This window comes from Osmia lignaria, chromosome 12 (genome assembly GCF_051020975.1).
Source record: "Osmia lignaria lignaria isolate PbOS001 chromosome 12, iyOsmLign1, whole genome shotgun sequence".
Taxonomy (NCBI): Eukaryota; Metazoa; Arthropoda; class Insecta; order Hymenoptera; family Megachilidae; genus Osmia; species Osmia lignaria.
In genome coordinates, this window is record NC_135043.1 from 11,049,851 (window position 1) to 11,073,173 (window position 23,323).

The 23,323-nt window shown below is 33.4% G+C and overlaps 3 protein-coding genes and 1 long non-coding RNA gene across 18 annotated transcripts in view; 2 read left to right on the forward strand and 2 right to left on the reverse strand.

Annotated features, from left to right (window-relative positions):
• Nucleotides 1-67: 67 nt before the first annotated feature.
• Nucleotides 68-1,610, reverse strand: Josd (Josephin domain containing). Its single transcript, XM_034337173.2, has 5 exons — nt 1,493-1,610; nt 1,089-1,147; nt 798-1,012; nt 542-722; nt 68-481 (listed from the first exon to the last, which is right to left on the reverse strand). Exons 1-5 carry the CDS (start codon nt 1,503-1,505, stop codon nt 233-235), a joined length of 717 nt encoding a protein of 238 aa, XP_034193064.1. The 5' UTR covers nt 1,506-1,610; the 3' UTR covers nt 68-232.
• On the forward strand, nt 1,398-4,016 carry LOC117610135 (WD repeat domain-containing protein 83). Of its 3 annotated transcripts, XM_076691338.1 has the most exons (6): nt 1,398-1,554; nt 1,635-1,736; nt 1,824-1,932; nt 2,033-2,276; nt 2,350-2,576; nt 2,654-4,016. In XM_076691338.1, the coding sequence occupies exons 3-6, from the start codon at nt 1,860-1,862 to the stop codon at nt 3,022-3,024; spliced, it is 915 nt and encodes a 304-aa protein (XP_076547453.1). In that variant the 5' UTR covers nt 1,398-1,554; nt 1,635-1,736; nt 1,824-1,859; the 3' UTR covers nt 3,025-4,016. The 3 variants fall into 3 exon arrangements, with proteins under 3 accessions (XP_076547453.1, XP_034193063.1, XP_034193061.1); XM_034337172.2 differs by lacking the exon at nt 1,398-1,554 and having other exon boundaries at nt 1,587-1,736; nt 1,824-1,936; XM_034337170.2 differs by lacking the exon at nt 1,398-1,554 and having other exon boundaries at nt 1,596-1,736.
• The window catches only part of LOC117610133 (low-density lipoprotein receptor), a 28,607-nt gene continuing 9,226 nt past the window's right edge, over nt 3,943-23,323 (forward strand). For 3 of the 12 annotated variants that reach the window (XM_034337155.2, XM_034337160.2, XM_034337166.2), the window contains exons 1-3: nt 3,943-4,078; nt 6,946-7,068; nt 17,347-17,469. In XM_034337155.2, the coding sequence (XP_034193046.2) occupies nt 3,985-4,078; nt 6,946-7,068; nt 17,347-17,469 (340 nt within the window). In that variant the 5' untranslated portion in view covers nt 3,943-3,984. The other 9 variants (XM_034337156.2, XM_034337167.2, XM_034337162.2 and 6 more) reach the window with 9 other exon arrangements.
• On the reverse strand, nt 12,729-16,262 carry LOC117610137 (uncharacterized). 2 transcript variants are annotated; one of them, XR_013063202.1, is made up of 3 exons: nt 16,190-16,262; nt 14,988-15,829; nt 12,729-13,326 (listed from the first exon to the last, which is right to left on the reverse strand). It is a non-coding gene; the product is annotated as an uncharacterized LOC117610137 (long non-coding RNA). The 2 variants fall into 2 exon arrangements; XR_013063201.1 differs by lacking the exon at nt 16,190-16,262 and having other exon boundaries at nt 14,988-15,977.

Below are 23,323 nucleotides of genomic sequence, written 5' to 3' on the forward strand. Positions count from 1 at the left end.
ATTATTTATTTTTAAATGTGTTAAAATTCTTTTAATTGTTAAAAACAATATAAAATTCTAAACATAATATAAAAATGATTATATTGCTTTCTTCTTGTTTAAAGAAATTCATATACTGTGTAAACTTTTTTTTATTTCAATTTTCTAAACTTGTTTATTAATGAACTATTGTCATCTCAATTTTAAATTTATTTTGGCCTGAAACATTGAGTTGTTGACTTAGAACCTTTAATTACCTAGAGTTTTTGTTATCTATAAATTTTTCATTTTCATTCAATTCTTTTGATTCCATTTTTGTTAAATCTGTACAATTATCCTCAATATATGTAACTGAATTATGATCAGTATTAACACTTTCTTTATTTGTACAGGTATTTATTAACCATCCTTGACTGCTATCTATTTCTCTTGACACAACCAGAAACAATTCCTTCTCTTTACTGTCTATCTGGTCCTTTAGGTATGTAAGTAAATCATTCTCCTAAGAATACATTATTTGTCAATAAAAAGATACTGAAATATTAGAAACAAATCAACTAACCTTTCCTATAAGCTGTGGGGAATCAAGTTTTGAATCAAGATTATAAAAGGCACCATGAATTTTCTTCAGGGCAATCCAATGACGTCTTTTCAAAGGAAGTAATACAAATCCTAATTTATATTTTGTTGGTACATTTAATATGAAACCTTCAATATTATCTAAACACAGACATTTAGGATCTCTGAAAATTTTATAGTCATACAAACAAAATCTTTTTCAACATTTCTCTTATGGATTACTAATGTATTTTACAAACCTCCGTTTGTCAAACCATACTGCTTCACGTCCTTTCTGCTGTAATGCTGCCATAATAACATTAATATCATAATTACCAAGTCCTAACAATGATTTGTGTGGATTAATCCATACATCTGGACTTAAACTATAACAAATTTGATCTAATTTTTGTTTGTTGAAACCTCTCTCTTGAAATAAATTATTTAATGCATGTAATGCACAAAGTTCTTTCACCTATAAGAATAAAACTTATGTCATCACACTCTATAATCATACAGTATATACAAGCATAAAATATTTAGTAAATTACTTGTTTCTCATGGTATATGGATCCAGGCATATCATCTGATGTGTTTGCAACCATTTTATCTACATAATTTTTATTACATACTGTATTACAAATTTTATTAATTAATCATTTGTGCTGTTTATGAAAATTTCAAAATTTTACTTTAATTCAGGGTGTATTAACCTCAACTATCTAATATCTTTGCAAATAAAATCACTTATTTACTTGAATCAATGTAAAATTGTATTAAACAAGAAATAAGATACAAACTTCACTGATAATAAATACTGTCACTTCACAATACAATGTAATTTCGTGAAAAATCAACAAAAATTACTATCATATATACAGATATCGCTTTCATATACGTGTTATCTATAATACGTTCATTCATAACTTAGATATCTTGAAGGAAGTTTACATACATTTTTTTTGCATTCGTAAATACGAATATCCAATGATAGTAAAACACAAAAAAGACGCGCATGTAAACCCACCATTCCTTGAACTGTAAAATCAAATTATATTATTTGGAACTTTTTCTAATCTTTACAATTTATATTTCAGGTCAAGAAAAAAAAGTGTTACAATACAAATTTACTACCATATTAATATTGGTCAACCTGTAAAATTCACAATGAATGCACCACTTTGAAGTATACAAATGGAGTAAGATTTGAAAAATTGTTATAAATTCATTACAGGAAAATTAAATTATTAACAGAATCGAAAGTTATCACTTATTGTTTTTTTCAGAATATTCTTTAATGGCATAGTTTAATTGTGGGTAAAATGTTAATTGAATACAAATTTATAAGAGAGATAGATTGTAAACAAGGAGCTGTGAGAGCTGTAAGATTTACCGGTATGTAGGTACCTTTAACATTCATTTAATAATATTTATAGGTCTAATATCAACCTTTCTATTTAAAAATATTATTTATCTAAATATGGTGATTTTTTAGTTGATGGAGCTTACTGTTTAACCTGTGGATCAGACAGAAAATTAAAATTATGGAATCCACACAGAGGTGTAGCTTTAAAAATATATGGTGGTCATGGTGATGAAGTAATGGATGCTTGTGCATCATGTGACAGTAGTCAAATTGTTTCTTGCGGTTTAGATAAATCAGTTATTCTTTGGGATGTATCAACTGGAACACCGGTTCGTCGTTTAAGAGGTCATGCAGGTCCAGTTAATGCAGTAAGGTATATGTACAAAGATGAAAGTAAATAATAATGATATATTTATACTACAAACACACCTTTCTTTTGATGATAGATTTAATGAGGAGTCTTCTTTAATTGTTTCTGGATCAAGGGATAATTCAGTTATGTTATGGGATGTACGTTCTAGGGTACTAGAACCAGTACAGTGTTTAAACGAAGCCAAAGATTCCATCTCCAGTGTTAGAGTTTCAGACCATGAAATTTTGACATCTTCGTTTGACGGTAAAATACGTAGATATGATATTCGTATAGGTGAAATGAATGCAGATTATATGGGAGGTGAGATTATTAACGAGCGAGATATTCGTTATAATAAACAATATTCAAGATAATTAAATTTGTTACAAATATTATAGATGCAGTGACATGTGTCAGTTTTACAAGGGATGGTCAATGCATAGTAGTCAGTTGTGCAGATGCTGTAATCAGATTAATGGATAAAGACTCAGGAGAATTGCTTGGAGAATTCATAGGTCATGCAGCAAATAACTTATGCTTAGAGTCAAGTGTTGATAACCAAGATACTCGAATTCTTTCTGGATCAGCAGATGGGAAATTATGGATATGGGATTTAGTTTCTCAAAAAGTAGTTACAAAACTTTCAGGATTTAAACCAACAAAACATCCTGTAGTATCGCTGAGTGTACATCCACAAACAAACTGTTTTGTAGCTACTAATGGAGCAAATGTATTGATGTGGAGTACTGTATCTTCAGTACAAGAATAATGCCTTTATTATAATTTTTGTATATAGTATTTAATCAATAATATTACAACAAAACCGTTTAATTTTTTATAAATATAGTTTAAACTCATAATGCCTATAATAATTGTAAAAGTTCGTGTACAAAGTTTTAATACATAAAAATAAACTTCATAAGGAAAGATTTTCTACAGAATTTCATCGAAATTTTATAGGTACAGGTGTGTTTATTGAAGACAATATGGGTTATGTTAAGCTGGGTCACGTTAAAGAAGCAGGTTACGGGTACGCATATAACGTAACCTTATCAACAATATAAAAGTGGTGGGGAGAAGAAATAGTGGAAATGGCGACGAACCAGAGGGAGTAGCTGCGCGCGCAGGTGGCGCGATACCGGTGCGTCAGAATCAGTGGTCATCAGTGTTCGCCCGGGAGAGGGAACGGAAAAGAGAGAAAGGTAGAATAATTTCGTACAGCAAAGAGAAATAGAACAGCTGTGCGAGAGGAAGAAAGTACAACGAATTCATATGAACGAACGAAAAAGACAGAAGAAGAAAAGAGGGAGTAAGGGATATACAGTGAAACACACACGAAGGTGCTTGCACACGGGGCGGGCCTGTCAGTCTCAACCACTTCGTGGAGTGTACTTTTTATTCTGTCCTCGAGCACGCAGCCACTCTTGATTATTGCCTGTTTTCATGTACATGATTGAGAATTTGTGACTCGCCCGATGCTGATCAAAGACTGTTCGACCGCGTGCTCTTATCAACTATTTGATGATAATTGTTCAAGCAGCATCGTGAGTGAGGATTGTTGTTGTTGTTGATCGATCTCCGGTTTGCCGGCTGTCAAAGTCAGTATTGGAAAACAAAAATCGTGAGAAAAACAAGGGGTAATTTTGTAAGTCCTTGGTGTAAGTGGTGGTGTAGAAAAGAAGTGGTGGAAGAGACGAAAAAGACAGGTGTGCAACGAAAGAGGGTTGTCATGGGGCGAACCTGTCGTCTTCTGCTACTTTTGCCCCTGTACTTGCTGACTATATTCGGCTTTCTTACAACGGCTAATGCTTACTCTACTGACAGTAAGTTACGATTTTTCATTATTAATTACATAGAGGAAGAAAGAAAAATGCGAACGGTATCGTTGTCATTGAAAATGTACCCGAGTTACGGTATTGTTGATTGACAAAATATGTATGGGATGTGCCATGCGCCAATACTGCTTATATAATCGACATCTTTCGTGTACATTTTCAATGAGAAGTTCCTACAAATCGGTCGACGTAGGACGCGGGAAAGGAGGACAGTCGCCGATATATATAAAAAAAAAGATATCTGACGTATAAGCTCAATACCCACGATCTCTATAAGGGGGATGCTGGTAGAGTGAAAAGTGAGTTAGTCTAAAAATGGGGAAACACTGCGATAGATGGAAGCACGTGAAGATCTTGATACATTATGCTTTTCACTTGATGCCCAGGACATTTTTGAAAACCTAAAAAAGTTGAAATGTTTATTACGCATGATTGAAATTTTTTTCTAATATTTTCAACGTATCGTATATGAAAATTCACGTTAAAATTTTTCCGTTATCAAATAAAATATAATCAACTTGCTGATTATGTAGGGTGGATTTTGATATTTAAAGTAATGGCATATTGCTTATTGAACAATGTCATAAAGTGTGAATAGAATTATCGATTACACGTGCTTCTTTTTATAATCTAACCACATTTTTTAATGACCTTTTAGTAACCGTTAATTATTTAAACTAACTCATATTTCTGGAAAATGTTTATCTAATCATATCTAATAATGAACATATAAAAAACAATTCCATCCTCTTGATAAATATATTTATTATCCCTATAAAGTAAATAATATTACAGTTATAATGTTTCAGATACAACATTCATATTTGTCGATATATTTTGAATATATTTTTCAGTAGTTATATAATTTTTCCTCGATTTAATGTAAAATATAAAATTGCAAAGCTATTTATTTCTGTATTTATTAATTTCGAAATTAAAGGTAAATTTACGTGTTATAAATTGATTCGTGTAAATAACGGTGATTGATTCTACGAGTGAATTCAAAGAGAAAGAGTATCGTTCGATTAATCGATAATCGTTTCATTCATTCAAGACTTCACATCAGTTCTTACTGATCTCTGGTATAAGTTAAACGTGACTCGACGTTTTCCCTTTTTGTCAACATAATTGATGATTCAGTTATTTTCGGAATTGTTATAATCATAGGTCATATTAATATACTATATTAAGTGATACGCGTTAAATTATTGCTAATTTAACCTAATGGGAAAATATTATTAACGAGTCACGAACTTATACGTATACAATTTTGCATTAGAAAGTGATTTTTTAATATAAAACGTAATTTTTTGCAACGTGTTGGTATGTGGATTTCCATTTTGTTTTATTATATTCCTTTTGAATATTAATTGACACGAGTGGGAAACTTAGTTCGACAAATTGAAAGTGTAAAAAATGTCGGTCTACTCATATCACTCATTTAAGTGAAAGTACGTGTTATACATTTATATTTCCTTTCGTTTAATATCAAAATAGACGGAAGCTGATGCTTCTTTGATGGTTTTTCCTTTACAGTGCATTTGTAGCGTGTTGGAATATTGATAGTGATTTAAATGATGAGATCAAACTGTGTACGGGATAGCATTGTCTCATCTTATTAATATTGAACGGCAAGGTTAGCTTGCAAGATCTATTTCGTAATCAATAAATGAGTGATTGATTCATAATAACAAATTCTTTTATTTAACGAAATATCACGTTTAATTTTTTTATCTTGTAATAAAGAAGAACACTGGTTAATATTTCTGCATTCGTGTAAAACTTTCTTTAAAATTAGGAAGATTCTGGCGCGGTTCGCGAAACGTGACTGACTTCGCGTGATTAATACGATAAGTTCAATATCTTACACAGATGGCGTTATTGACATCTGAAGTTGTAGGCAATATCAATCACGCAGTTAATAATTTTATTTTGAAAGTAAATTTTTATTAATAAATAGTTGAATTAACATTAAATTGTTTTACAATAAGATTGATTTATGTATATAATCTCCGAGCAACTGAACTTTAAACTAATATTGCAAATCAAAATATGGCGCCAAATGAGTAAGTCTTTAATGCTTCTTGTGGAAATATATAAAATATATATTTTTTATTATATAAATTACAATAATTTGAAATACTGTAAGGTAAATCGGACAACAAATAGTAAATAAGTACATATATACCATTATCCTCGATACTATAATCGATTATAGAGTATTCGATTTTCTGTTTTTTACGTTTAATTGGTTGAAACGTAAATCACGTTAATTGAATAACAAATATTGATGTTTTTGTGAAGTTGAAGCGCTATTAAAAGTATAATTGAATCGTTGCCACCACCGGAAATGTTAAACGGGATGTACATACAAGTTCGATATGCTTTCACGTTATCGTTCGTGACGTAATCGAATTTAAATAATACGAATGTCCGCGAGTTGTTCGGCGTGGTAATGGAAGCGAATTGAAAGTGCAGTTGAATTATTGGATAAAATCCACCAAAGTTTTTTCAACTAGTTCATTGGTACATACATTGTGAATTGTCTTTAGAGAACAGTGCGCGCGTTAATTCCTTCGAAATGAGAGTGAATCGAATCCTCTTCGCGAAATTGAATCACGAAATTAACATTCGTTATGTTCAACGTTTTGAATTAGAAAACAGTTTAAAGAAACACAATAAATTATGAAAAAAAATTACGTCAATATTGTTCACGTAGTACTAAATCAAGAACACATACGTTTCTAACCTCTTTATTTTATTTTCGTCTCTTTTTATTTTACATATTATTTTATTGGCAATTTATCATGCTGACGCAGTAGCAATTTCATTTTGTTTGCTTTATTTCATTTCAGACATGCCTTGTCCTTTAAGGCAATTTCGATGTGCGAACGGTTTATGTATACCGAACTTGTGGGTCTGCGACTTAACGGATGACTGCGAAGACAATTCCGATGAAACCGCCGAGGAATGTAATGGTGAGCGATGAGGCGAATATTCAAATATATCGGGGAATTTTGTGAGAACCGATGGTTGACGATGCGGAAGCTTTCGTAAAGGGACGAAATATGAAATAGTATCGTCATTTGTACGATGCATACTCAGAGCACGATAGGCTTTTCTAGAGAAAATGGCGGGAAGGAGGAATTTTTTAAGTTCAAAAGTTTGTTTTAAATTACTTTTAATATCAATATCTTGAAAATTAAGCTCACTGTACATTTTTCGTACTACGTCGATGCGAAATGCGTAGCGTAGCGTAGCTTCAATTAATATCCGGTACTAATAACAACTGATTGATTCTGCCAAGCATTCTGCGTAAATAATAAAGGACGCATTCTGGTCCTTTATTTTCATCAATCAATGAAATATGGTTTCCTGCTAAGCGTTGAGCGCAAAATTGATCTAAAATTGAATTGTATCCTTATATTGTCAGTCCTTTGATCGAGAATTCGGGGGATGAAATGTTTTCAGTATCAAATTTTCTGCAATGTAGCTAGCTGGGAAAACATATTTCACAATTTTAACTTGAATGAACGGCGTTTTCTTGCGGCGTTCTAAAAGTGTTTTATAAGCCTGCGCACGTATACTGAACGAGGCATTTTGTCGATAAACAAAATGCGTATAGTCACTATTATGACACTGATTGGTCGTTATAGATGTTAATGTATCTCGCTACGTAACCAGATAAACTATATTTAAGACAATGTTAAATATACAATAGCTGTTGGCTGTTAAGTAGTAGATTCTAGCCAGGAATTGATCACACGACTTTGTTTATGAAACTTGTTAAGCACGTGGTTCATTTAACAACCTCAAAGTGTTTTTAATAGCTTTTCTGTTTTAGATTGATAAAGTTAATTATTCTAGAATATTTGATATCTTCTATTGAAAATTATTATGCTCTGAAACGAGTTTTCAGTGATGTTTAGTTTGAAACTTATGAGGAATACGAAGCTACGCGCATGAACCGGTTTTTGGAAAAATAGTTCATTTGGGTTAGTCAAACAAGAAAAGATCGCTTTAAAGCCCATCAAATAAAATACTGGAACTTTGCACTACCTTTCCTTAAAGGGGTATATGGCATTTGAAGGGAGGGAAAAAATATGCATTCTTTAACCCTTGAACAGCGGAGTCTAAACAGCGGAGATAAACTTACTTGTTTGAAAAATGTAGTTTTGAAAAGTAGTGTTTAAATTTTAAAATCTTGTAGAGCTTTTGAGACCTTTCAGAAATCTTCCAGAAATTATCTACTGCACTTCTAACGAATTTTTGGTTGAATATTTTTGAACAAGAAAATTAAAAACGATAATCAGTTTTTGCAATATTAAATTCAAGATAAAATCATCGGATAAAAATTAAAGTTTCTACAAATGTTGCAACATGTGTCTTCGCGTTTAATTTTCAAATCGTCTGAAATTTTAAGTTTAGCAAGTGCTCGAGGACAGTAGTATTTTTAAACTTGGCTCAGCTATAAGTACACTATTTCGAAAAATAAGCCTCAGAAACGTTTATGTAGTCATTTGTGTGGTACTTTAAGCTTTAAATCGATTTATCATAGGTGTTATTTCATGATACTTTTAAACCCCCTGTGGCTCGGGGGGGGGGCTTAGAATACGGCCACGGTATCCCCTGCCTGTCGTAAGAGGCGACTAAAAGGGGGATGTAAAGGAACGAGTAAGATGAATGGACTCAAAAGTACGTACGAAAGGGAAAAACAATAATTTAATATGATAATTCTTCAATGATACATTCTTCATTATGAATCCGTTTTATCATTGAGACTGCAGTTTCTTGATCGTCAATGACCAATCTTTCCGTCTTATTCAATCAGCCTGATGCGTTCAAATCAATTTGTTATTACAATCGCAATAAGATTGCAACGTGGATCTATGTTTTTGCAGATAAAGAAACGATGTGCGTAGTGACCCCGTAACGAACTCATGGTGCCATTCCTATCATTACAAAAGAAAAGAAAAGAAAAGAAAAAATGTAATTCATCGGCTGGTATCTTGATTGATCCATTATTGAAGGTTTCGATTCGATCGAGTCGGTTCATTAATTTCGCGCGTGTATAAGTTCGTCTCACCACCATAGAGTAATTGCTGGTTTTGAAAGACCAGGAAATCATGCGAGTTAATTTTATGCAATCCTCGTAGCAGGAACAGTTGCGGTAAAAAAAAATAAAAAGAGAGAGAGAAAAAAGAAAATAGATGATAATTGTAATAATCGTATGAGTATGTGATTATAGGTTTGGATGGAATTCCGCAAAGATAGACGGATAGAAAAAGTTGGCGTCCTTGTTAGAGCCCTGTGCTTTTCTTTTAGTACAGTCGCGATCAAATCAGATTTTCACTATGGAGGGAAGAGGGTGGTGGTCCCACATGTACAGAGTGTCTGAGAAAGAATGATAATCCCCTGAAGTGGTGGTTGCTGGGCTGATTTTGAACAACTTTTTATCTTTACCAAAATGTTGGTTAAGGCTTTATTGTTGAATTATTAACGAAAAACACTGTCCAATTAGGAGTCTGGTTCTATCTACTTGCGTGTAAAAGTTTACGTGGGAAAATGAATATTTCTCAGTTATATGTATATTAAATTTTATTATTCCTGTTTCTTAAGTACTTTTAATGTAAATATCGTAAAAGTTCAGATTTTGAAGATTCCCTAGGATTTTCCCTGGGGGAAAACCTTGATTTGATCGCGAGTGTACATGGGAATCGGTAACATGTAGCTTCTCGACGATCTTGCATCAGACAGGTTAAGCGTTTCTAATGTACTTTTTTCCCTGGAATTGCCTAAAGGTATGCCAGTCTCATGGAGGATCGACGGTTTGGATAGACGGTAAACATTTTGTTTCGAACGAGATTTCTCTTTGGTGACCAGATAGGAAACCAGGGAAATTCTTTAACAAACACCATGCACTTTCATTTTCCGTTGTTTCATGGTTAAATTTTACAAGATTTTACAAGAATAAAATCAGGTTTAAATTACAGTAATTAGGTTTGTCACACTTGAAGTTGTAAATTGAGCAAGTGCGATTTGATATCATTAGGTAGTTGCATATCAAATGGTTGATTTCGAAACGTAGAAAGTCAGACATGATTTCATGACATAAAAGTATCGCGAAATAACATCTATGATATATCAATTTAAAGTTTAAAGTATTATTCAAAGAAATAAAATCAGAATTTCTTTAAAGGATTTAAATTTGTTTCGAACGTCAACAGTGGACCGGGGTTGACAAAACTAGTACCGCGAATACAGAAAAGGAACAAATGCTTGACAATTTATCAAGGGATGAATTCGAACATTAAGATGTCGGAGAAAGATGTTTGTAGCACAGTCTGCTGCAAGTTGGCGAGTACTGTATATGTAAGAAAGATAAAGAATATAAAGGAACGCTTTGCCGTGTACTGCTTCTTGGAAGATGCTGATCATTTCGTTCACACGCGAACTCTTTTCGTGAATTTCTGTAATTAAAGGGGATCTCTTCTTCTGTCTGCCGTTATAATGCACGAAAATATTGGGTTGTTATAGTTTAAATGGTCCATTCGTTCATGAAACTTTCAGCATTATTATTTGTAATATCGTTAAAAATAATATTCGTTAATTAGAACCTCTGCTTTTCTGTTGATCACAGTTTATTTCGAAATTTTATACCTTTTCAGTGAAATTTGTTTAATTAATTTTGCAAATTAATGAAATTTCATCAGTCACTCATTGTCAGTATTTTAAAATCAAACAGCTGTTTCGAGCTGTTATTTTGTTTTGTAAGAAAAAAAGGAATCTTTGGTATGATTAGCTCGTATCGGTTATCGGAGTAATTTTCAGGCTGGAAGTGTATTCAGGGATGTTCGTCTCGTTTACAGTGCCCAAATAAAACACGATCCGATGTTTGACTCGGAAATTAGCCAATCTTACTTTATAAGTTGGTCGACCAAACTCCGCTATACAGCTCGTTTTGTAGTAGGATGCTTTGTTCTTTCGTTTAGGAACTCGTCTCTTGTTCTTGTTCTTTTGCTTGCATCCCGATTCTACCATGCAATGTGTTCATCAAGAGCTCAAAAATTATTTTTTTTTAAATAACAGAAATAAAAGTCTTCATTATCATATACGTTTGAAAGCATAAAAATATATTTAAAAAGATTGGGTTTAGACTACATACATACCTACATATGTAGTATGTAGCCATTCGTTTCGGCGTTCTTTTCTCCTGCCAAACTCGGTCGGTTCTCTCCCCTTCTGTCTGCGACTTTTTCTTGCTTTTCTTCGTCTTCTTCATCTTCGTCATCGTTTCTCCAATGTTCGTTTTGCCTTGCCTAAGGCTATTCGTAATTTGTAGCGCAAGGCCTGCCTGCACCGGTTGCATCAGAGACTTCATTCCGTGGGGAACCGATTCGGTTGGCTATAAGAACATCCATGTAGCGATGGGATTGATACCATACACATTGATCATATTCAAACAATTTTATACTTGAATATCCACTGACAAAGTATTGAAATTTTAGCTACCTATTCAGTATCAATTATTCAGTATCATCGACGTCGCTCAGTAGAAGAATTCACAGTAACCAATCAAAATAAAAACTCTCAGTTTTACATGCCATCAATTTTAAATGTACTATAGTAGTAATTTTATAATTTAAAAATTTTTATTTATTTATTAAATAATGTTGTCAGGTTATTCCTGTTGAGTACCAATTGGAAATTCGAAATTCGAAATTCGTATCAGTCCCAACGCTACTTGCATGTATGTATCTGGGTACCATATAATTATGGTGAAAGCCAGTCTTGTCGGGATGGTGTTCAGGAGGGGCCAGCACACAAAGTCAAGTCAAGTGGTCGACACATTGGCGGCTTCATCGATTGCTCTTTCGTCTTTGCCTCTCGAGAGGGTGTTCCTTCCTTCGTCAGCTACTTTTCGTCGGCGCATATCGACACTTTTCCAGCACGCTTCGGCCTTCGATTGATCCCAATTGAGTTAGGAACCGTTAACAAAGTCTGATTGGTTTGTATCCGACACAAAAGAACAAGGTCTATTCTGCTGTTTCCCATGACGAACATTATATCATGCAAATCCTATGCGAATTGCTTGAGAATCAGAGGTAATCCAGAAGAAAAAGAGAATTAAAATAATACGATGAAATGTATAGCGATTGGCACCTTGAAGAGAGGTTTGAATTTAGTTTTGCAGATAGAGGAATAAAATACAAAATTACAAATAATAAAAAATTTACATATTTATATTTGTTGCATTAATAATCGCGAATAAAATCTAAAAATTTTTTAAATATTCAAGCTTCTCAAGAAACGGTGAAAGCTAAGCGCATTATGATTAAATAACAAGAACACCACGATTCATTTTCAATTGACATTTTTCTTGTTCGAATGAAAATATGTCGATTAATTTTTCTTCCAACGAGCGTGAACCAAGAATTACGTGTGATCGAAAGTAAAGGTAGGATATGTGATTTTCTATAGAGACAGGTAATTTACGTAGCACAGGCAGTGATTATTACGTCTGTCTTTATCCTTTGAATGATTGAACAAATTATATGAGCATTCGAATAGTGTAATAACGACCAGCAGTTGCATGATTTCGAAGTCTAAATAGGTTTGTCTACTTGAAAAAAAAAAAAAAAAAAAAAAAAGAAGAGAGGGAGAAATACACTAAACACAATAAGAAATTAAAATAAAATAAAATGAACTATACTTAGTCTTTCAGAATTATTTAAAATTATTATGTATAATAATTATTATTACATAGTGCAGTGCCAAATACATTGCACGGATTTTACAACTCGTCGATGGTATAGAAAACTGACGACAAACGATCATGAAACAATATGAAAATATTTGTGGTTGCTATTCAACCGAACGAGAAACATAAAGTTCGATGGCATTTTTATGCGATGGAGATCGCGTGTTATTCTGTTCTATCGGAACGTTCATAGGTACATATAACTTTTTCGCGTGGATTCGAATAAAACGGGACAGCCGAAACAGGTATCAGATTTAATGCTAGATTTAATATTATCCGATGAACGAAAGGGATAAATTCCCTGTTGTATTCCCCGTTATACATCGGGATATTTTTTTTAAATTTTTATTTTTATTTTTATTTTTATTCTCGTTGACGAGCAAACAGAATATCGATGAACGATAAATACTTACGGGAATTAATAAGCGGGGACAAAATTAAGTCGTTAAATGTTGGTCCACAGAGATGGTATTATCTGTAATTAACAGAGAAAATTATGATATCGAAGCTATAACATCGGTAATTAATAGTATACGAAATCGGACAAAGGAAATTAATCGAGTAATTAACGATTATGGAGTGGAAATTATTAAAGACAAATTGGAAGTGTTCAATTTGATTAAAGTAGAATATTAAAATTTTTCAAATTTAATGTATTGTATAATAAATAGTAATACTTTTGTTCTTGCATGATTAACTGTCAGCTTCTTCGAAAGTATTAATGATATTTAAAATTTTCTTTTCGTTTACTAACTATGGAATTATACAAAATGTTAGGCGAGGGTCATAGGTGCTTAAAAGGCAGAAAATTAATTTTTACAAAATTCTCAATGAGGCAATTAACATGTTAATTAAATCCTTGTATTCTTAAAATCGTCTTCTTTGATTGGAAACGATTTTCTTTTACTCAGAAACGAATGCAGACCGTTTTCTAAGATCAAACGAAGGAAAAAGCTCGTTTAGATTGAAATGGAACCGATCACAGGAATTCGATAGAAAGACTCTTAATCTGTTGATAACTAGGATAACACGATTCAGGATACGTTTTAAACAGAGTTGAATAAGCGTTACGGGGATACGAAATATCGTAGCAAAGTTAAGGCATTTCAAAGTTAACAATCAAATTCGAGTTTAACGGGAAATGATGGTTATAATTCCTGCTCGTATCATAATCTACTGAAAGTTATGGAAATTTGGTAGCAGTAATTCAAACTTAACGCTGATAATTGAAACATAAATCATGTAGGATTGCTCTTATCAAAATTACTACTACTTTCATTTCATTTATTATATTCTATGGCTTATTTTTATTTTATTGTTAGTATATTATGAACCTACACATTATTAATAGCTTTAGTACATGATCTATCCTTCAATGAATTCAGAGCGGAATAAAATTTGCTATGCCTTTGCAGAAGAAAAAAATTCATAGAAAAGTTAGTAATAATTGTTAATAATTCAAGGTTTAATTTTTTAACGAAGGGTTAAAACGCTTCAGCATTTGTGAAATGAGATCAGGGTAATGTCGAGACATTTAAAATTGAACATTGCACTCGATGAATAGATAATCGCGATCGTGTTTCCGTCTTGAAGCAGAAACTTCGCTTAAAATATTGGACGTGCCAGCTTGATAATCGTGGCGCATTTTGAACAACGTTATTTTCGCGTAATCGTGGATTTAACAGCGGCAATTAGTTCGGTCGAAATTGGATGTGAGAGATAGCTGGATAAAAAAGAAATATGATATTACAAAAGACGAATGATTTTGTTAATATAGGAACTCATTATCTTCGCTTTTGCATTGACGAGAAATCAGTTTTTTATATTTATTAGATAAGAAATATATAAGGTCTCGATTGATTTTCTCAAGTTCCCTAAGAACAATGAACTCCTGTATTCTAATTATATCAAGAACCTTCTTCATTCGGCCACTTTGATAATAAAATTGTCTACGTCAGCAATTTTTGAATTACCCAAAGAATTATCCAATTTCCCAGCATCTCTTGAACTCCTCTGATTCCAATATGTAACAGTATTTTCTTACAATTAGTCTCTCTGGCACACATAAACGACCCGTTAAAGGAGGGGCTCAAGAATCTCGTTTTGTATTGCGCGTCCGATCGAGAACCGTGTTACCTTATTGCCTCCACTTGATCGTTTGTCTCCTGTCCGACTTCCTGTTTCCTCGTTCATTGCTTTTTTTCAATTTGGCGAACAGACATTTCTTGCTCCGTGCTATGAACGATTTCACTTTCGAGTGATCGTGCGAATGTAATGGACTGTCGTTCACTCGGTCATTTTTCTTTGCTTTTCTCTCGGTAATTCAATTCTTTTTTCAACAGAAGATTTCGAAACAGAAGAAAAAATAACTACGTTATCTTGTAATATTTTTGTTTTGGAAAAATTGAAAAAATTTTGTGGAAAGAAAGAAGTAAGATCGAAACTTCGTTAAGGGCGCAATTGGTTAATTTTCACATGTAACCTTTTAGAATGGTAACTTTGGAATGGCACTATTATAGTGTAATAGCGGTATTCAGAGGTTATCATCAGCCTTCTTTTAACAATTATTGAAATATATAAAATTGGATGCGTCAATCACCAATGACGCTCATTGCCTCTGTCTGGATTGCAGCAATCGTTTAACTTAACCGAATCCCTTTGCCCCGCTCCGATTTTTCATCTTCTTTTCGGTATCATTGATGAAACTGCGAAGAACAAGATCACGTGTGCTCTAATGCGATGCAATTTAACGCGCGATCAATTACGTATGCAGTTACTTTTGCGCCAGAGTTCGACTTCCTTAATTCCGGTTCGATCTGCTCTACGAGCCGCTTGTGCAACGATTTCTCTGTTTCCTCATAAATGCGTCTAAACATTCGTGGACGATGGAAAAAAGTGAACAGTTCTTATCGATGCTCCGCTAATCAGAAATGTCAGAAATCGCCTTATTCGTAGTATCGTTGTTCGTTGTTCTTGATCTTGGTTCAAGTGTATCGATTTTGATGTTGCAATACGATTTTATATAAAAAAACAAAAAGTATCAAGATTATATTCTAAGGTTACATATCTATTGAATGTTATATTTGATACATATCAAAAATCTTTAATCAGAAATGGAAACCAGAGAAAATGTTGCAATCGACTTAATAAAATTAAAATTAAAATCAGCTGAACTTCGTTAATGATTGAAAATTCAATATCGGTTATATTGGCATTTAATATATTAAAATATTAAAGTTTAAGAATGCTCCGTTCCCAAAGGATTAAATATTAGAAAAATTAATATTACAATAATACTATTAGTAAACGATTAAATCTCGTTTCCCAAGAAACATTACCTTTACGAAACACAGAAATTACAGTGCTAAGACTTTTTCTACCCCCACTGTATATCTCTATCGACATTCGTTCTTTCACAATCTCTAACGATGATGTTCTGTTCAGTGTCTATTGCGTGGGCATTATCATCCTTCGCGTAATCGGCAATATCATAGTCCTTGATCGTCGTCCCTCAGTTCCGGGTTCTAATTGACTGATATGAGACAATTTTCTACAAAAAACGTATACATGTACGTGTGTGTGTGTGTGTGTAGGTATATATATATAAGAATCGCGTTTGATTCGTTGCACGGTGATTAGTATGCGTGCATTCTCCGCATGGCCATATATCGTGTCTCTCCTCAGACCCATATATAGGGACCCGTTTACTCGAGCAGCAGCTTATATTATCCGCAACCAGCGTCGTGAGTGCATCGTTCTCTCTCTCTTTCTCTATCTATCTATCTATCTCGAAATCTCTTCTGTGTTGCATTGAAAGTGTGATACCTTCTCAAAAATGATTTCCACCGTCCAGTGATTTTACGAAAGAGAGCATTCGCGAATGGTGAAAAGGGGAGGGAGGTTCTATTCAGTGAAAGAAGTCTACGATTTATTGGAAAATCGTTTCACGGACAATTGTTTGCTCGACTGAAAAGGTGGTCCCGAAGAAAAAGAGGATAAGAGTATTGTGATAGAGGGTCTGGTTTTCGGGACGTGGATTTTATTCGGCCAGATACGTACCCAATGAACCTCGAAAGATGTTCTGAATAGATGTCGGTGTTTCGGTGGATATCTTCGACCTGGTTGCTACAGTTTCGTGTGCTAGTACTTTTATCGGCTGCTTGAACGCTCGAAACTCTGTGAACAGCAATAAAACGATCGACGGACGATTTTCTGGCGTTGCGATATTAAGGAAGCTCGTAAAACGCGCGCCGTTGAAAGCTTTTATATTGGATCACCGATTAAAGTAGCGCCTACCCAAGGTGCATCGCGAACACACAGGATTACGCGAATGTAAAAAAGAAAAGGGGGCACCGAGTTAAAGACTTTAGTATGCGGCTCACTGGAACATCCATGCACCTTTTCATCGCGTCACGATGCACATGCACCCTGATGCAATTCGTGTGCATCGCGTTGCTCGTAAACCCCACTCATCAAGACGACGTTCGGTTTGCAGGTACGCAGAAGTGCACCGATTCCGAGTTCAAGTGCACGAACGGCAGGTGCATACCCGGAACGTGGCACTGCGATGGCGACGTAGACTGCCACGATGGGTCCGATGAGGATCCAACACTTTGCAGTGAGTACAAATCCTTTTTTTATTTATTCACTTCAATTTTTGACTTCGGATATTTTTACATTACAGATAGTTAGTAAAGCATTCCATTTGAAATGATCTTCGTTTACTTCAGTTACAATAAAAGATTTATCGAATCTCAATATAAATCTACTATGTAGGTACTAACAATTCAATTTATTTATGCTACTTAAAATTTCAGAAAAGTTTTACTTATTCATTTATTCCATTGACCCCTTTCAAAAGCAGTGAACGTATTAAATATGATATCCTTGTAATTAAGTTCTGTAGTTTGGTTTACTCGATACAAGTTCTGACCGTTGGGTCTGATTGCTACGATTTAATTGTAATTCTACGGAGGGTAGAAAATGGGCGTGAGAATACTTGAGAAAGTTTTGCACCCGTTGTGTAACTTCGTTAAAGAGTTCGAAGATGTGCTGATACAGAAGATGAGCGGAAAACGCCCTCAGATTTCTGATCAGGTCAACCGAAACGTTGGCAAACAGTTACCCCTTTTTCTTCATGAACTTAATTGTTAATTGGTATCGGTGTCTTTTCTTTTTTTGTTTTTTTTTTTCTTTTTGAAATTAGTTCTAGAATTTTTTTTATACGGGAAGAGTAAATGAAGATCATTTTGAATTAAGTAGGTTAAAAGGTCATCATAACAGAAGATTTCTATTAATCAAATTTTTAATTTACTCAATATTTCTATTTAACGAAATAAATTGTAATCATGTACGAGCGTGAACAGAAGGTAATCGTAAGCTCATTTGTTCGTGACGAAGCGAAAAAATACAAACGTGCTGTAGCAGGAAAAGAACGACAAACTAGTAAATGGTTCGTTTGTTACGTTTAACGGGTAAATTATTTGCGAGAGGTGAAACGTACAGGCAAACAAAATTATTTCGTTTCACACGATTGTACGAACGTGTATTTTATTTAAATATTGTACTACGTTGGTGGAGAATTAAGGAGTCGTTCTGTTAAGTAGAATTTAAAAACCGTGAATTCGTAAGAACATGTTATTAAGTTTTGATAGGAAGTTAAAAATAGTTTAAATACAATATTTTGCAAAGATGTCGTTTGGGTCTTGATTGACCCAAATTTTAAAAATAAATCTTTAATTAAAAACAGAAAAGGTAAGGCACAGAATTAGTTTATACATTTAATATTTTTTTATTGGAAAATTTTCAAAAAATGGAAGTAATATGGAAAGTACTATTGAGCTGCATACCATTTCGGTCAGTTTTGATTTATATGAATAATTCTGATAGATAGCATAGAGGTACATTTACTGATTAAAATTTTTTTGAATTTTTTTTTGTCAGTTGAAATCACTTCCCCTAGTGAGATATCTGTTTTTCAAACTCGGCACTTTTATCTTCAGATATATTATTAAAACAGCAATTTAAAAAATTGTTTTACATCGAAGTACTTAATTTAATATATGAACGAAATTTGATATTTTTATTTATTGTATTTGCAAAAGAAAAAAATCACCCCTTAAGGAGAACCTCCTATTTAATCACTTAAAAAGTGGATGATTTTTATTATTTTTGTATAGAAAACTTTCTGGTTTTTAATAATAAAATACGTACTTAAGGGTATAAAAGAATTGTGTTTTACATTCATGTCAATGACTCTTTTACAATAATAGCGAAAATTCTAAGTGGCAATTTGTGGTGTACGTTTGAATGAAACAAACACGAAGGAAAAAGGTTCTCGTTCCAAAATTCCGCATTGTACAAATACAATAGCTATCGAGGATTTTAGGATTTTTTTTTTCCAGTTTTTGATTTCAAACAATTCCCCGACGCTTTTTTCCCGTCGACAGTTTTTTATTTGTAGTAGTGCATTGAGCGTTAGAAAAATTGGAACAAAATTTTTTTTTTTTTACTACCTTTAACTGTATTAAAGAAACCCAAAAAATTTTAACTACACGTTGTACACTTTTCTTCAAAAAAAGTCGTCTACTTTTTGCAGTGATTTGATAAGAGTTTATCCTGGACGAGTTTTTTGATTCATGGATACGAATCATGCACTGCATCACCGTGATTAGTACGCTTGATATAATTCGTATTCGCGGTACATTGTTATTTTCCAAAGGTAGATTGTGACGCGATATCGCGTTATTAATAATAACAGCGACAGTGCTCGCTCTGATTTCCACGCGGAGTACCGATTAATATTCATGTCTGTGTATTTTGTACAACTCGATGTATATATACGTATAGTAATTAATATTCAATTATAATGGGCTCGTATGTAAATGGGGAGACAGTGTGCCACCGCTGATTACTTTCGCGTTTTAGTGATTGTTCGTATAGTCGTCAGCCTTACTAATTCTAATCATTTACTAATATCTGCACAATTACGTTTCTCAAATTCTGTTTAGAAATTGTTAGTTACACACTGTCAATTAAAAATTTGAAAACCTCACCGTGTCGGAAAGTTTTTGATCGATAGTGTCCCAATATCGTTCTCCAGAATTACTATTCCGTAGCGATTGGAATATATTAGTTAATTACAATCACACGTTCGTCAATCAGTTCATTAGCTATCCCGGAAAACAAACAGATGAACGAAAAAATTTCCTCGGAATGGTTTTTGGTAAGAAGAAAACGAGACAATCATGCGTCCCCGATCGACCCATGTATCGCGATCCCCTCGTTGCAGACGTTGGTATGTGAAAGTGCAACTTTTCGGACCGGTTTCATGCAGGTGAAACGGATTGATGTATGAACGAAAGGCTACCGTTAGCTTCAAGACGCTTTATAGCATTTCCGGTCGATCTCCTCTCGTCTGATCATCGAAGAATTTTTTTTTTTAAAGAAAAAACAGCTTTTATCTTGCTTTCACGATAAGGTTAGAATATTTTGAATTTATGGAAAATTCATGTGCATTTTAAATTCCAAATTCATCTTGTTACTATGAAATTATACGAAGGTCGACAAGTGGTTGATCTATAATAATCGAGTGATACGATAAGTTCACTTGGGGAAACGATCGTGTCTCCTGTAAGATTATTCATAGGATAAGATCGAGGATATTTCAAATATTTCAATATTTACCTTTAGCGACATCGGATCACGTTCAATTTACATAACTCTTCGCGGTGAAATGTCTTAAGAGGCTCGTTCCGTGTTTTCAGTCATTGTTAGATCCTTTAACGAGGCAAATTATCGATTTTAATACCGGTCCACGATGGTCGGGGGTAATATCCATTATTACATAGAGACCGAGCACAGTTTTAATATTAATTGCTCGGCTTCCGTGACGCGGTATCCTTTTTTCAACGGTTCGTTCCGATCAGTCGACAATTTCAATATTGCAGAGGCAATTAAACGCGGAGAGACCGATGAAAGATGAAAATCAGTGAGAGGACGTACGATACGTTAAAGGTAAAAAAAAAATTAAAAAAATAAAACGAGGGAACTAGGAGGAGGGTTACCGGTCGCTCCAATTATTCCTGCATGCGGTGGTTAATTGAGAATATTTCGAATCATCCACGTGTAGAAACTGTTTCCTGAAATATACAAAGTGTTTCAGAAACATTTAGGATCAGACTGTAAATTAATTTCGTGATTTCTTTTTATTTACCTCCCTTTTGAGGTAAACTATTTTATTATCAAAATTTCTAAATGGATTTTCTATAAATTCTGGATTTTAAAAAGTTACAATTTTTTTAATATGACAAACACTCATTTAATGCGATAAAAGAAAAGTATTTCTCATATCAAACTTTCATCAAGACCTTTGTGAAATATTCATGTCCTTAATAAAAAAAAAATATATATATATATAAATAAAGCATTTTAATTTATAATAATTCTATGAATTTTATGAAGTGTCGAAAGGATTAAAAACTTTATATGTAGCAAATGTAATAAAGGGACATCGAAATTGGTGTTTATCATTTGTATAACAGTCCTTGTTAATCTGTAAAGAACTTTCATTAGTAGAATGTGCGTATACAAAACAGTTTGAAACATGGAAGTGACATTTCACTGTGCAGAAATTATGTAACCTCGAGAACAATAGTACTACAAGTCAAAGGTTAATATCGTGCTGGGACTATAATAAATCGCGATGCTGATAAATCGTCGTCGATTCGCGTGTTCACGCTCGTACAACACATTTAACGTGTGCCAGATGAAAAATGATTAAGCGATTGCGATCAAAAAGGGTGGAGACCGTGCAGCGAAACGGAGTTCGAGTGCAGCCCAGGGGAGTGCATACCAAAAAGTTGGCTATGCGACCGTCAGCTAGATTGTACTGACGGTTTGGACGAGAAAAATTGTCAGAGTAAGTTATTGATAAATCGTAGGTTCATCGATGGACAAGGAACCAGGAGAAAAAAAGAGCAGGTTTAAAGCTACGGAACACAAACGACAGATTATTCGAGGGAGAAACGTAGAAAGGGTCTTGAAATCGCAAATTGCATCCCTGAACTGTTGAACTCGTTTCCTATCAAAGCGGAATCGCGACTCGGCCACCGGAAGCTAATAAATTACCGGCCAAAGTAAATATCGGCTTTCGAATTTTCCTACACTACGTCTCGGAGTTTTGCCAAATGGTTTTTCTTTTTTCTTGTCGGAGCTCTCGACAGGAATTCGAACTGCGATAGGCAGATGAGAAGGCTAACTTTGGAAATTTTTTATTTTTATACTTTTGAATTTCTAAATTTCTTAATTGAAAAAATTGAAAAATTGAAAATTTCCAAGTTCATTTATGCTAAAAAGAATTCATGCTCTTCCAAAAGTACCTTGTATCACCATCCCTTTACAAATGTACCATTTTCTTGCAGTTAAAATGGTAGGAAGTATGTTTGCCATTAGAAGTTGAACAAAGAGTAAACTAAACTCATCTCAATAAATCGGCGAGTTGTAAAACTATCTTTCCAAGTCGTGTGACTTGGATCATCCGTTAATAAACTTTACTACTCTACGCTACGCTATTCTTTCGGTGATAATTCAAAACAACTGTACATTTACAGCCACTTGCATAATGAGTATGGCCTGCGAATGCGAGTCGTAATACTCTCATGGTGTATGCCTTCGTATATTTGGAATTTATGAATTTCATTATAAACTTAAGGCAATGTATGCAGAGTGGATGATAAGGCAGAAAAACACAGTGAAGTTATTTATGATTGTATGACATCAGATTAAGTCCATCTGCTACTAAAATACACTAACATCACAGTTTCTTGATTTATTGTATCAATTAGGTAGCTCTTTTCATTTATTAAGTAATCAGAAATTAAATAAAAAATAATAACGATTAATCTTTGAGCCAAATTCTTTGAAAGTAAAGAGTGAATTTATTATTATAGTTTCAAAAAGAAGTATTCTTAATTCTGATTTCGTATAAATGATAGGAGAAGCATTCATGATCCAATTTTAATTATGATAATTGATATTAATGAATTCTGATAAGTTATTTATAAAACTGGGTAAAATTCAGAGGTAATACATTTTATACATTTAATAATATTTTATACATTTTCAATTGATATGTAATGTATATTTTGGGAAAACTTTGAATTTTGAAAGCTTGCTATTTCAGCAGCTTTCAATTTTGATTTTGCATAAATTATAGAGAAACCACTGAAAATTTAATATAATGAAAAAGTAATTTCTAATAACAGATTAAAAGCTTTCTATAGGATTATATACATAATTGCAAATTAGGAGTTTCTAGTTCCAATTTTGCATAAATTATAGGAAAAGCGTTCAGAATTTAATTTTCATGGTTACATGATATAATAGAATGCTAAATTCTAGTAACAGATTAATAGCTTGTGTCTATAGTATATGTGGAATAAATTTCCAATCAATAATTTACGCATTTTGGG

Bases quoted from the DNA above. Each gene is read 5' to 3' on its own strand.
- Josd (XM_034337173.2), bottom strand. The intron at 1,013-1,088 runs GTAATTTACTAA...TTATTCTTATAG, and splicing joins CCATATACCATGAGAAACAA to GTGAAAGAACTTTGTGCATT. The intron at 482-541 runs GTTAGTTGATTT...ATGTATTCTTAG, and splicing joins CCCCACAGCTTATAGGAAAG to GAGAATGATTTACTTACATA.
- LOC117610135 (XM_076691338.1), top strand. From the start codon at position 1,860: ATGTTAATTGAATACAAATTTATAAGAGAGATAGATTGTAAACAAGGA. The intron at 1,933-2,032 runs GTATGTAGGTAC...GTGATTTTTTAG, and splicing joins GAGAGCTGTAAGATTTACCG to TTGATGGAGCTTACTGTTTA. The intron at 2,277-2,349 runs GTATATGTACAA...TTTTGATGATAG, and splicing joins GGTCCAGTTAATGCAGTAAG to ATTTAATGAGGAGTCTTCTT.